The following is a 12,459-nucleotide window of genomic DNA, read 5'->3' as shown; positions in this document are numbered from 1 at the left end:
ATACTCAATGAAAGGAACGGGGGAAGACGGAGCGTCTCGCTTCGGCGCGACGGCGGCGTCTGCCACCGAGCTTACTTTTCTCATCTGTGGGAATCTTGGCGTTTCTTTTCCAAAATGGTACACATCCCTTCATTCATCGTTCTGTCCTCCAAAAATTAAGCCGGGGGCGTCAGCCGCGCAGCCCGCGGGCTCGGAGGTGCGGTCCGGCCCGCGGGAGGAATTTGAAAGTGCGAAAGGACACGAGACCGCATCGTCGTGGTGGGGACGAAGGCTAATTCTGCAAATGATTCTGTTCGGCCGCGTGGCAACGAGTGCGTCGGATTGCGGGTCCGCTGTACTTTGCGGTCCGGTATTCGCGAAGGATGTCGCGTGGGCGGCAGGAAAACGTTTGCCGCCACGCCGTGACCCGAACCCTTTTTGTCCCCCCCCCCCCAGATGCAAGGTGTGCCGCCCCCCCCTCCTACCACCAGCACCACCGTCACCTCCTGCACCTCCACCACCACCACCAGCAGCGCTCCCAGCAGGTCCCGGCCTTCCACGGCGTCCCCCCCGCCTACGGCCGCCCCTCCTACGAGTACCCGTCCGACGAGCGCCCGCCGCCCGACCGCTGGAACGCCCGTCTGCGCGTGAGCCCCGGAAAGCCCTCACACATGTTGGACCAGGAAGAGGTACGGCGCCCGTTCATAGCAATATTCATATTTTGCCCTCCTTAATGCAAACGTGCGGTTATCGGCCTGCAACAGTAGCGATATTTGATGCGGGTGTATCGTAAAAAATAACGAAACAATACCAAGTCCATTTTTGTTCCATTCTTAATAGATGTTTACAGTTTTGGACTGTGACAGTATCAATATTGAAGCCCCCCCCCAAAAAAAATAACGAAACAAGTGATATCAAGACTGTAACGCAATCGTGCAGATAGCAAAACAATTGCGATCGATATTCTTATCCGGCCGATTGCGCCGCTCGCCTCGAACAGGACGTCCTCCGGGGGGGGCGTGGCCGCTGAGCTTCGAGTGTCATTGGCAGGTTGCGTCAGAGAGACTGGAAGAGTCACAGAAAGGAACACAAGTCGCTGTTTTCATGCATCAAAAACACCTGTTGTACATTTTAGCCTTCAGAAATTTCTCCCCCAACGGCCGACGAACTGTTCGGCAGTGGTGTATTTCTGTACAAGTTGCTATCCCTGCTTTTGCCCTCCAGGGGGAGGAAGAGGGCCATGAATAATGCAAGCCTTCATTCCATTGCGCGAAAGTGAGCTGCTTCTTCTTCTTCTTCTTCTTTGTCGCTCTCCAAGTAGCACGCACCGTCCTGACAAACATTCAAATCCAGTATCGTAGTAGGCCTCAGTGCTCATCAGAAACATTTTTATTCCTCAAAAAATACATTTGATGTTATTGGAAGCCACTGTAACATTATGCACTGTTTCAACATGAACACTGTGCTTAAATGTAGGGAAGAAAAACGGATGCAGTTACACAGCACATACGATGTACATGCATGTATCAATTGTACTGAAATAAAAATGTAACAAATATTGGATTATTTTTCTGGAAAACTCAATTATTAGGGAATTTTCAAGAAAAAAAAAGTCATCGTCAGAATTGTGACAAAAAGTCAATCTAATGAGATGTAATGTGCATTTTAATTCAAGAAAGGCGTCATATCATGAGGAAAATGTCCGTCTTTTGCAGATTTTAGGAAGGTTATGGTGCGAGTTCAAACACTATTTTTCTTTTAGAAAAAGTATCAATCGTACGAGCAATCAAGGGGTACACGGGGTCATGCGCGTACGGCTACGTAGCGGCACCCGTAGCACTCGTTGAGGACCGGTGCCGGGGTTGGCCAATTCATATCGAATCATCAAATCATTTCGGGCGGCTGGCGAGCCCCCGCGGTTCCCCGCCGAAGACGGTCACAATTTGTCTGCCGCCGGTTTAGCCGGAACGCCGCTCGACCTTAACGACGACCCCGTTTATCATCTGGTTTGACAACAATTGTCACTTCGGGCTCCTACTTTTTCCACGTGGTCGTAAAACCTGCCGGCTGGCCTGAGATCTTATGCGACCTGCTATTGGGGCCTTTTACATACTATACATATATATATATATATATATATATGTAAAATAAAATAAAAACCTCTTCGCTGCCCAGCTCTCTATTGTGTGTGCAGATGAACATCTTTTTTGCATTCTTACCGTTTAGCAATGCACATCAGCATCGCAATCCGATGAGGACAAAAGAGCCTCTTTGCATCTAAAAGTTGGACTTTGAAGGAACGCTACGCATTTTCTCGCATTCATACGCGACCAAGACGCGGAGCTAAATGTCTTGCGCGGAGCCGATCGACGACGTCATCGATCGCATCGGCCACTTATGACATGAAAGCCGATCGGCGCGAAATGCGAATTATCGGCCGATACCGATAACGCCGATCGGATCGGCGTAAAGTTTACTACGCGCACACACACGATGGATGGCGGACTGCGCATGACTCGCGGGCCATAGTTTGGACACCCCTGTATTAACGCATATTGCAGAAAAAGTTCAATTATTTACATTGTATTCAATGTTGTTATGACTGCGCGCTTTCAGTCATCCATCCACTTTCCGGACTACTTCTCGTCACTCGGGTGGCGGGCGTGCTCGCGCCCATGCCAGCCGGCTACGGTAGAGAGGCGGGCTACACCCCGAAATGGTCGCCGGCCAATCGAAGGGCACACAGGAACACACAAACTTAGAATATCAAGTCGAACAATAACTTCATTGTTCTTTAATTCACGGTTAGCCGCGGGCCGGCATCAGCGGCGAGGCGCGGCGGGTGACTCCAGGCCACGCGTGTTGAGCGCCACCCGCTGGCGGCCACTCTCGCTGACGTTCTTCCACATCTCGCCGCCCGACGCCCTCAGAAAGCCCGCGAGCGAGATCGCCGTCGATCTGAGGCCGCGCGACGTCGTCCGTCGGTCTCGCTTCAATATGTGCTTTTTTTTTTTGTTGTCTTTCAAATTCTTTGAGAGTCAGGCCAGAAAACATTACAGCACAATCTTAAAAGACGTATTGTTGCGTTGTTATGATGCACTTTAAAAAAAAAAAGAAAGAAATGGACACAATATATACCGTACACGTGTACAATGACATTTGTTTTGTATTCCGATGGACTCGGTTTGGGCCTAAACCTAAAAGTTTTTCTGGCACTTACGGTATTGTTTGGTCTCGTCTTGTGTGCGTGCGCAGGTGCACCCTCTGCTGATGCGCGAGCGGCGCTCCGAGTCGCACAGGAACAAGCTGCTGCGCCGCACGGTCAGCGTTCCCGTTGAGGGCCGACATCATCCCGAGACGGGTGAGCACGCGCCGCGGCGTCCGCGTTCACCGCCAGCGACATCGCCCTTCGCCCGTTGTCGCCTGTAATTCAGCGTATCGCGGGATTTTGAGTGTATGCTGTCATTTTCTTGGGGCAAAATAAACACTGCCTAGCCTAAAACATTAAAACTGTAAAACAAAAGAGAAATTCATTGAAACTCACATAATGTACAGAACGACTGTGCATTACTGTATTTTTTAAGAGTTTGAAAGGTGCTTAAGAGGATGGAAAGTGCTTCTTAGCGAGCTGGTCAAGGCTCATAGGAATGTGGGGAAGATGAACAAGAGTCAATCCCAAAAAAGATGCGGTCGCTACTTCACGGGTGTCACCTATTGCGGACCGCTCATCAACGGAAAACGTTCGCAAATCGGAGACGTTTAGCATTTTTCCGCAAATCAATGCTTTAACTGACACGATTTGCTTTGCAAATTTGAGAAATAAATATAATACAAAAAATTCATATGCAACAGCTCGGACATTGCAGATGGTTAGCATTAGCTTAGCCTTGCACAAGAGCCCAATTTGCATCTTCTCTTTTGTCGTCGCCACCCGGTTCGGACGCTCGAGGGACTTTGATACAGCGGACCGAGATAGTTTTCCCGTAAGTGTCCGGTGACAATCCCGTTCGACGGCGTTGGCAAATCATTCGCTCATTCCGGACGCCATGATCCCGATCGCCGCGTTCTTATCCGCCGTATATTTCCCCGTTTGCTGACACGATTCATCGAATTTCAAATGTTGCCGTCGCAGATGAGATGTTGAACAGAAAGAATTCCTTCTGTTGCCGTTGACGTGCGCGCGCAAGCGCGTTTCCTTCATTAAACTGAGTGAAATTCAATTGACTAATGCGCACGAATGAATTTGTCCTTTCAATGTGGCGTGCGATTGCGTAAATTGACTTCCTTTTTTATTTTTTTAGTTATTACGAGAACCGTAACGCGACGCAGCTCGCTGATTGTGCTCTCTTCTCATCTGTTTCTTGTTTATTCTTATCCCTCGCATATTCTTTTAGTTATTAATTGCATTTTTTTTTTTTTCGGGTGCCGCCTTCGACATTCATTTCCTCTTTTGACATATGCCGCGTTGGAACCTTATAGTTTTTGTCCTCGTGTATGCACGGCGAGTATTGAATATTCCAAAGTGTGATTTGTAAATATGCACGTTGGAAGCCCGACGAGTCATCAGTGCAATCTGTCATCTGGCAAAGTTGAGGACCGAAGACAAAAGCAGCTTCTCCACGCAATTTCCTTTTTGTCCCTGGAGGCTAACTTTTTAAAACTGTGCTTAAAAGAAAAAATGTGAGTGTTTGTGTGTAAAAAATAAATAATGGTGACCTTGAAGCATTCTTTTTTCATTGCTAATGAAAAAAATGTGTGACATCTATAGCGTTCGTCTGCTTTAAAATGTAACATTTTAAAATGATTCCAATAAAATGAGTGTGATGTCTTTAACAAATATTAAAAAACAAAAAGTTTACCATTAAAAATACTTATTTATTACTTGAAAAAGCCGAAAGTATTATGAAAGTAAGCTTTTTTCTGATCCACCGAGGACTTATTTTGTTTTGCATTTTATTTCACGTATACATTTTGTATTTTCTATATTTTATTTACATTTTTATGTTACACAGCATTTTTTTTTGTAGTTATCTATGTATTTGTGTTTTTTATATTGATATTTCCGTCTGTTTTAATGAATTTTATGATTGTATTTTTAGATTGTATTCATTTAGTTTGGACACTCCAAATCCCCATTTACCTGCTCAAATAATAATATATACTATATATTATTTTGTATATATAATAATAATAATAATAATCAAGATCCCATGTTCAAAAACAATGTTGACACACTTCAGAAAGTGTCTTATAATGAGTTGAAATGGGTTTAAACCAAAACTCTGCAAGTAATTGACGCACCGCACTTAAGATGTTTGTCTGACATTTCCAACAGTTAATTGACGAATCGACAACTCAACGATCATCAATGACTCGCTTTCCGATGGATGTTGCAGACCAAATCCGGGAACTGAATCACAATTGATTCGGGTTTGTTTTATTTCCGGCACTCTCAATGCAAAATAATGTGTTTTTGAATAGAGGACGGGAATTTGAAAGAATTTATCATTGTTTTTTTTTAAATTCCGATTCATTGATTCATAAAATAAATAAATACATAAATAGTGACAGATTAATCGACTGTTTGAAATATTGTTCGCGGCAGCCCTACATTGTATATTGAAGTACCCAAAACGAAAACTATTTCGTCTCGTGAAAGGCCACTAACTTAACGGGAACAAATAACGCGAAACGCTCTCGACCGGCTGACGAAAATGAGCGCAGACGTGACGCTGATTGGAAACCTTCCGACAGCTGCGAGTTGAACACACGCGGCGCAGCGGCGCATGTGAACGACAATACTCACAGGGTTACCTTCTGTCTACGCTTACTGGAGATTAGTTGGGGACCTTCTCTGCCTCTTCTTGCTGTAATTTACCCTGCGTGTCTGCAATTAGAGCTCAGCGCTGCCCCGCACGGCATGCCGTGGCACAACTCGGTACTGCACTCGGTACGGCGGGCAACTTGCCTGTTTGCCTCCTGTAAACACCCAGACGAAATCAATGTTTCAAAACGGCGTGAACGACGTAGACGGGCGGGAGCGTCCTCGATGCCGCGATTTGTTCACCCGATGAAATTTAGCGGCGACGTACGCCGAATGCCAAAGCTAAAAGTGACTCGAAAGGGAAGAAATGCAATCAAAGTCGGCGTGCGTCTTGCATGGTTTATGTAAAGCGTGCGCGCGTTACATAACGAGGCTCGTCTTCGGCCCCCGTGGGCTGCCTGCGATGTTATCGGACTTTAAGTGGGAAAGCGAGTGACAGCTTGACGACGAAAAAAAAAAACCCCCAGAGCATCTTCTGTTGACCGACTGGCTATTTGTGAAGCCTCCTTTCATTCCGTGGCCTTCGCGGAGTCCGTCTCGATTGTATCGTGTGAGACGGTACGTTATGCGACAATATGTCCACTATATAGAAATCCCTTTGCAGCGATTCGGGAGTCGAGAATGAGCGAATGATTCCGCCGCGCTCGCAATCATTCGCTCATTCCCGACTCCCGAATCGCTACAAAAGGACTTCCCGTGGACGTTTTAGGAACGAACTAAGTCTGCTGTATAAAAATCTCGTCGTCGTCATTCAGGAGTCAGGAATGACTTGAATGATTCCGAACGCAGTCCCGGCCACCGACGAAAATCAATCAAATCAAATCAATCCTCCTCGCCAGTAGTTGGCGCCATAGCTGATATGTGTTAGATGGTGTCTTGGTCAGATGTCAAATGTGTCCTTTTTCACAATGATCTCTTATTGACAATCCATCCCGCCATTTCCTGTCCCGCTTGTCCCCAGGCGGTTCGCGGGCGCGCCGGAGCCTTTCCCGGCGAACTGCGGGCAAGAGGCGGGGTGCACCCAAACTGGTTGCCAGCCAATCGCAGGGCACCTATCTATACTGTACACAGTATATACATATCACACTCACATTCGCACCTACGGGCAATTTTAGAGTCTTCGCTTAACTTAGCGCGCATGTTTTTGGGCTGTGGGAGGAAACCGGACAACCCGGAGAAAAGCCACGGATGGCCGGATCGGAACCCGCAACCTCGCAAATGCGAGGCGGGCGTGCTAACCAGTCGGCCGCCGTCAGTGGTATTGGTATTGGTATTATGCGGTATACGTGGCTAGTGGTACGCTTTATCGGTGAGAACTCGTACCGCTATCGGTCTGAACCATTGTTTTTTTCCAGACTCTTTCCGTGGTTGTTATTCCTACCGCGGTGTGCTTCCGCTGCACGCAGTTTGCATTAATGTGCACATAAAAACACTTTTTTTTTTTTTTTTTTGTATTCTGTGAATTCACTCTTTTCATATTCTGGACGGCATCTGAGCAAAAAACAGCTGAGTCCGACTCTCTGCGCTGTCACTCAATTCTTATGCGAGCGCGCGCGCACGAACAGCGACTGAGTTTGCCGATTGGTGAAAAGATGGCATAAATTACAGTTTGTTTTTGTGCCGCCGCTGTACATATTCTTTTCAAAAAGTCTCCAGTGTGCCTTTGTTTTTGTTTTTTTGTTATTGTACAGTACGAATCGTGATTTTATGAATCTCAGGCTGCGGAGGGAATTGTTCTCACATTTCAAACTCCTTATTCACGATAAGAGTGCAGGTATACGGAGCTTTATACGGCGGGCCCAGATCGTTCCCAAAATGGCCACTGAAAGTCCTTTCGTAGTGATTGCCGAGTCGGCGATGAGTCGATGATTCTGTGTTCGGAATCCCCGATGATCACGTTGATTTTGATATTGTGGACTTAAAGGTTGAAACGATGAATGGAAATGGAATCATTTTGTTAATTCGTCCGTTTATTCGTCGATTATCAGTCATGAAACATTTTTTACTTTTGTCATCTGCAAATGAGCTTGAGCCATGTGCCTGTTTTCATCCTCAAACGTGGCCCATTCAAGTTCGAAGCGCCACACAAAATGGACGGACAAAAACGGACGGACGTCGACGTTTCTCGGCGCCGTCGACGCCGAAAGGCGACAAAGGCGTCCGACCTCGACGCGGCCGCTTCCGTCCGTATCCGCTCGTTGCGAAAGAAGAATGAAAGGGGAGCAGGGAAGGCGGAGGCCTCGGAGGCGGTCGGCACGACGACGGCGGTAGCTCGGAGACGTCCGAGGATGCTCGTTTGCGCAAACGTCTTCTCGGACGTACGAGCGCGACATTCGTGCGGCTGTCATCCGCTGGATAATATTTACGCACACAGACTTACAAGGACTAAATGATTCTCCACTTTTTATTTGATTTGAATTCATTCAAGTAGATTGAATTAGAAACGATTTGATGAAATGTGGAATGTAAAACAATTATTTTTCCTCATCTTTTAATTTGTATTTTCTATAAATCAATCAACCGTTGTTTCTTAAAGTCAATGAAAGTTGTTCAATGCTAAATTTCAAATGTTACTCGTAAATTTCTTATTTTATTCATGTTGTTTTAAAATCATCAATTTTACAATAATTAATTCGTCAAGAATACATTTTTTAATTTTTAATTCGTATCTACTTATTAATTTACTTGCACTTAAGTAACCCATTTTTTTTTTTTTTTTATCCATAACAAAAAAACGTGACGTTACACTCACCCTCCAATGTTTTGAGCTTATTTTTACTGTTTGATATAATTTAAAAATAAAATCGTTTTTTTTTGTTGCTAATATTCTTTCATTTATAATTGCAATAAATAAAAAAAACCAAAAGAGTTCAATTACATTGAAAGACTAGATTTTTTTTATCTTAGCCATAATTAATCTCCGCGTGGCCCCAGCCCCCTTCTCGCATACAGCGGTACGGTACGATACGGCGCGGCGCGGCACGGTACGGTACGGTACGCGAGTACAGCGGCTCTGCGCACTCTCCGATTGCAGTGGCGTCTCGGTGACAAGTACCTGATTTCCACATCTCCCTGTGCGCCCACCGCCGTGCGATAACGGCGCCGTGTCATCTGTGTGTGAGACCATTAGATGTTCCCGTTTGTAGCAAATTAAAAGACAGCGCGAGAAGGGAGGAGGAGGAGGAAAAGAGGAAGGCAGCAGTTGTCAGGCCAACACAGCAGCTCCGTGCAAAGCCGTCACCTCGAGGCACAGCACACTCATGCGTGGTCAACGCGTGCGTGCGTGTGCATGGAGGTCATTTGTGCACTGTAAGGACATTTGGACCTCTCTCTCTCTCTCTCTCCCCCCCTCCCTCCCTCCCTCCCTCCATCCCTCCGTCAAAGCGGCAGCAGCGCTTCGCTCGGACTGTACTTGCTCAGAATGGGACGAAAGCGCCCTTTGCACGACGGCCATCGCAGCGGACTGTCGCTCCGTTAGTCATTCAAAGTGCTCTCATCTGCATCTTTTTTTGCACAATTGTCACAAAAAAAAAATGTTTGGAGAAATTGCGCCGGCATCACCAGAGTACTCGCCACCTTTCATCGCTCACTTTTTCTCAATGTCTTTCTGTCTCCAAAGTGTTCTCTGTCAATTGAGTGTCTGTTGTGGTACTAGAGGGGCTCCAACGGCCGGAGACAAATTCCTTGTGTGTTTTTGGACATACTTGGCGAAATAAAGATGATTCTGATTCTGCAAGGCCTGCGGGACACAATATTAGGTACACCCACGCACTCCAGCGGCGTCCATTCACCCAGCGGAACGCCTCATTAGCTGTTCCGAATGTTTTCGACAAAATCTTAGGAACGCTTTGAGTGCGGTGCCGTTCGGCATTTTCCACCGCATTTCTGGTGTTTATTTGTTCACCCGCGGCGTGTGCCGGTTCTCTACATGGGTTACGGCGTTACTATAATTCCCCCACCACCGCGACAAATAATTCATGAAACTTAATTCAATCCGATACAAGAGCCGTGCGATAAAGTCTCCGGTAGTGACCGTACGTATATTCGGGGGTGAGTCATCGATCGTCTCCCGCAGTTTGTTTCCGCCCCACAAATAAATAATGCTGCTTAATTCGATCCAACGAGTATTGAAATGCTGCCTTTACAAGCCTTGCCCGAGCCCCCGTGGAAATAGTTTCGCTCAACTGGAGAAGGTACTGCGCGTCTCTTAAGGGTAAGGCGTTTGGATTTTCCTGGTTCCCAAATAAGTGACGACATTTCACGACATACAATACAAGATCCGATGCAGGAGCTGTGTTGTAAAGTCGCCCGTGAAGGCCAGGGTCGCTTAGTCTCCCAACAGCAGGAGGTACCGAGTATCTATTTGGGGTAAGGCATTAATCAACTCCTTTTTTCCCCCACCCCGCAAACAAATAGTGATGCCTAATTCAATTCAAAAGTCTTCAAATGCTGCCAATACAAGCCTGATTTTCATTTAGTCCGCTGCAGAGTTTACCAGGCGTCTGTTGGGGTGAGGCATTGACTGAATAGTTTCTGTTATCCCCACCTTAAAATCCAAAAGGTGTTAAACTGCTGCCTCGACAAGCCTTGTCACGATAGTTTATTTAGCCAGGTGCAGAGTTTACCTGACAACTACTCGGGGTAGGGCATTTACCCCTCCCACGCCCACAAATAAATAATGAGACTTAAATTGATGGAATCCAAATAGTGTTAAAACCTTAAATTTACGGGCCAAACCCTAACCAGGCCCTTTATTTATGAGGTGTTTCTTCAGGGTAAGGTGCTTGGATTTTCTGTCAATTGTTTTCTTTCCCCCCAAAATTGACAATGACACGATCCAAATGCTTTTTTCACAAGCCTTGCCTGAGCCCCCATAGAAATAGCTCATGAGGTATCTCGGTGCTAGGTATCTCTTAAGGGTAAGGTGTTTGTATTTATCATTTCTTTTACTATCAATAACTAAGTCGAACACAAGCGCTTTCTTAAGAAAAAGTCGCCGACTGTCGTGGCTCCGTCTGCTCTGCTCTCTTAACAGAAGTCCTGAACTGTGATGCCTTTTTTTTCGCTATGCAAAAATCCAGGCTTTCCAATTTGTGGTGTTTATTTGTGGGTGGGCTTTTATATAATGTGTGTGTGTGTGTGTGTGTCACTTGTGGCGGCTCGGACTCCACGGTGTTTTCATGGGCCGGTGTAGGCGGACGTGACAAACGAAACGACCGTTCAACGTATGTCACGGCGACGTGCTCACATCTTCAACTTCAGCGTGCGTCCTGCAATGGAGTGCGGTTCCGCAGGATTAAGATGTCAGTGTGGAAGTTACACTGTCGGTCTTTGTCACAAAGTGTCGGGAAGAACGGAATGAGGTTTTTCTGGGCATTGGCTGCCACTCAACTGCTTTGGCGCGCTGACGTCGCGTCGCGCATCCCCGCCGTCGGCTGCAGCTGGAGTTGATTTTGTTGGTTGAGCTTTGAGCCTCGCGTGCTGCTCCACTTTTTATTTTTTAATTCAACGGGGCAGTCAGGGATTGTTGATGTCACGTCTTTGACGGCACTGTGGACAAAATACACCGTGTGCCTTTTTTTGGGTTGGGCGTCAATAGAGTGAGGTTCCCGAGACTGGCCAAGTTAGCGCATCAATTGCTATCAAATGCTGCCATGCTCCTACTGTACTTTCTCCACGAGAATGAGTCGACCGCGCTTGTCTCCTCTGTCACAATTGCGTTGCACATTTGAACGTCTCCGAAAACGTTTCGCGACTCGCTTTGTGCTTTGCAGTTAACGTTTGCGTTTGTCAAGAGAATTGTTCGGCCGTAATCTCGAAGGCGTCGCTGTAAAAAAGACACTTTTTGTAGGTTTCCCTAAGCTAGCTCGGTTAGCCCATTGGCCGCTTTTTTGACATGGTGAACGCCATCCTCCGCACCTCCTTCGTTTTGTTCCAGTTGGTTCGAGCACGTGAACGTAAGGAGGGTTCGTTTTGAACCTCAGGTTCTGCTAGCCTTTTTGCGTTCGTTTTTTTTAATTTCCAAACGTGTGCATCCGTGTCCTTATAAATGTCCCTTTTTTTTTTTTTTTTTTTTTTTCAAGCAGATCGCACACACAAAAGAGAGCGAGGGCGACGCTTCCTAGCGTAGTACATCAGGTTTAATGGTAACCATGGAAATAATTACAGAGCAGGCACACAGCGTGAAGAGTGAGCGCCACACGCACGCACACGTCACAGAGGGAGAATGTTAACCCGATTCCGGCGAGTGCGTGACGGGACAGAGGCTCGTCGCTGGCCAATTTTCATTTTGCGCCGCGGCGAGGTCCCTCGCGGCGGCGCAAAATGTCAGCAAATCAACTCGAGCCTCCCTCCCCTCCGCGATGTCGTCATCTGGACATTTCGCGCCGCGTTCGGAATGTCTCGTGATCGAGTCGAAGGCGGTTCTCCGTCACGTCGCACGTGCTCCCGGGTGGCGAAGACGCTCGAGCGAGGTAGCGCCGTTGAGACAACGGGCCAAATCGCCGGAATGACAATTTTAGCCTTCTCCGCTTGGCGAAGTTTGAAAGTGTGACGTGTCCAGGATGAAGGGCGAAGTGCGGGACCGGGAAGAACCGCTCACGATGGTCTGCTGCTCATTCGCCGGTCACCGAGTTTGTCACTCAAAGCGTTGTTGT

The 12,459-nt window shown here is 46.9% G+C and overlaps 1 protein-coding gene across 5 annotated transcripts in view; it reads left to right on the top strand.

The window, feature by feature from the left end:
* Positions 1-12,459, top strand: part of syngap1b (synaptic Ras GTPase activating protein 1b) — a 94,867-nt gene that overhangs the window by 30,973 nt on the left and 51,435 nt on the right. For all 5 annotated transcript variants that reach the window (XM_061675329.1, XM_061675328.1, XM_061675327.1 and 2 more), the window contains exons 2-3: positions 436-668; positions 3,235-3,340. In XM_061675329.1, coding sequence (XP_061531313.1) covers positions 436-668; positions 3,235-3,340 — 339 coding nt within the window. The remainder of the gene's footprint in view (positions 1-435; positions 669-3,234; positions 3,341-12,459) is intronic.

Source organism: Phycodurus eques, chromosome 4 (assembly GCF_024500275.1).
Source record: "Phycodurus eques isolate BA_2022a chromosome 4, UOR_Pequ_1.1, whole genome shotgun sequence".
NCBI classification, from domain to species: Eukaryota; Metazoa; Chordata; class Actinopteri; order Syngnathiformes; family Syngnathidae; genus Phycodurus; species Phycodurus eques.
Note: the sequence above shows the minus strand (reverse complement) of the source record. Positions and strands in the feature narration are given on the sequence as shown.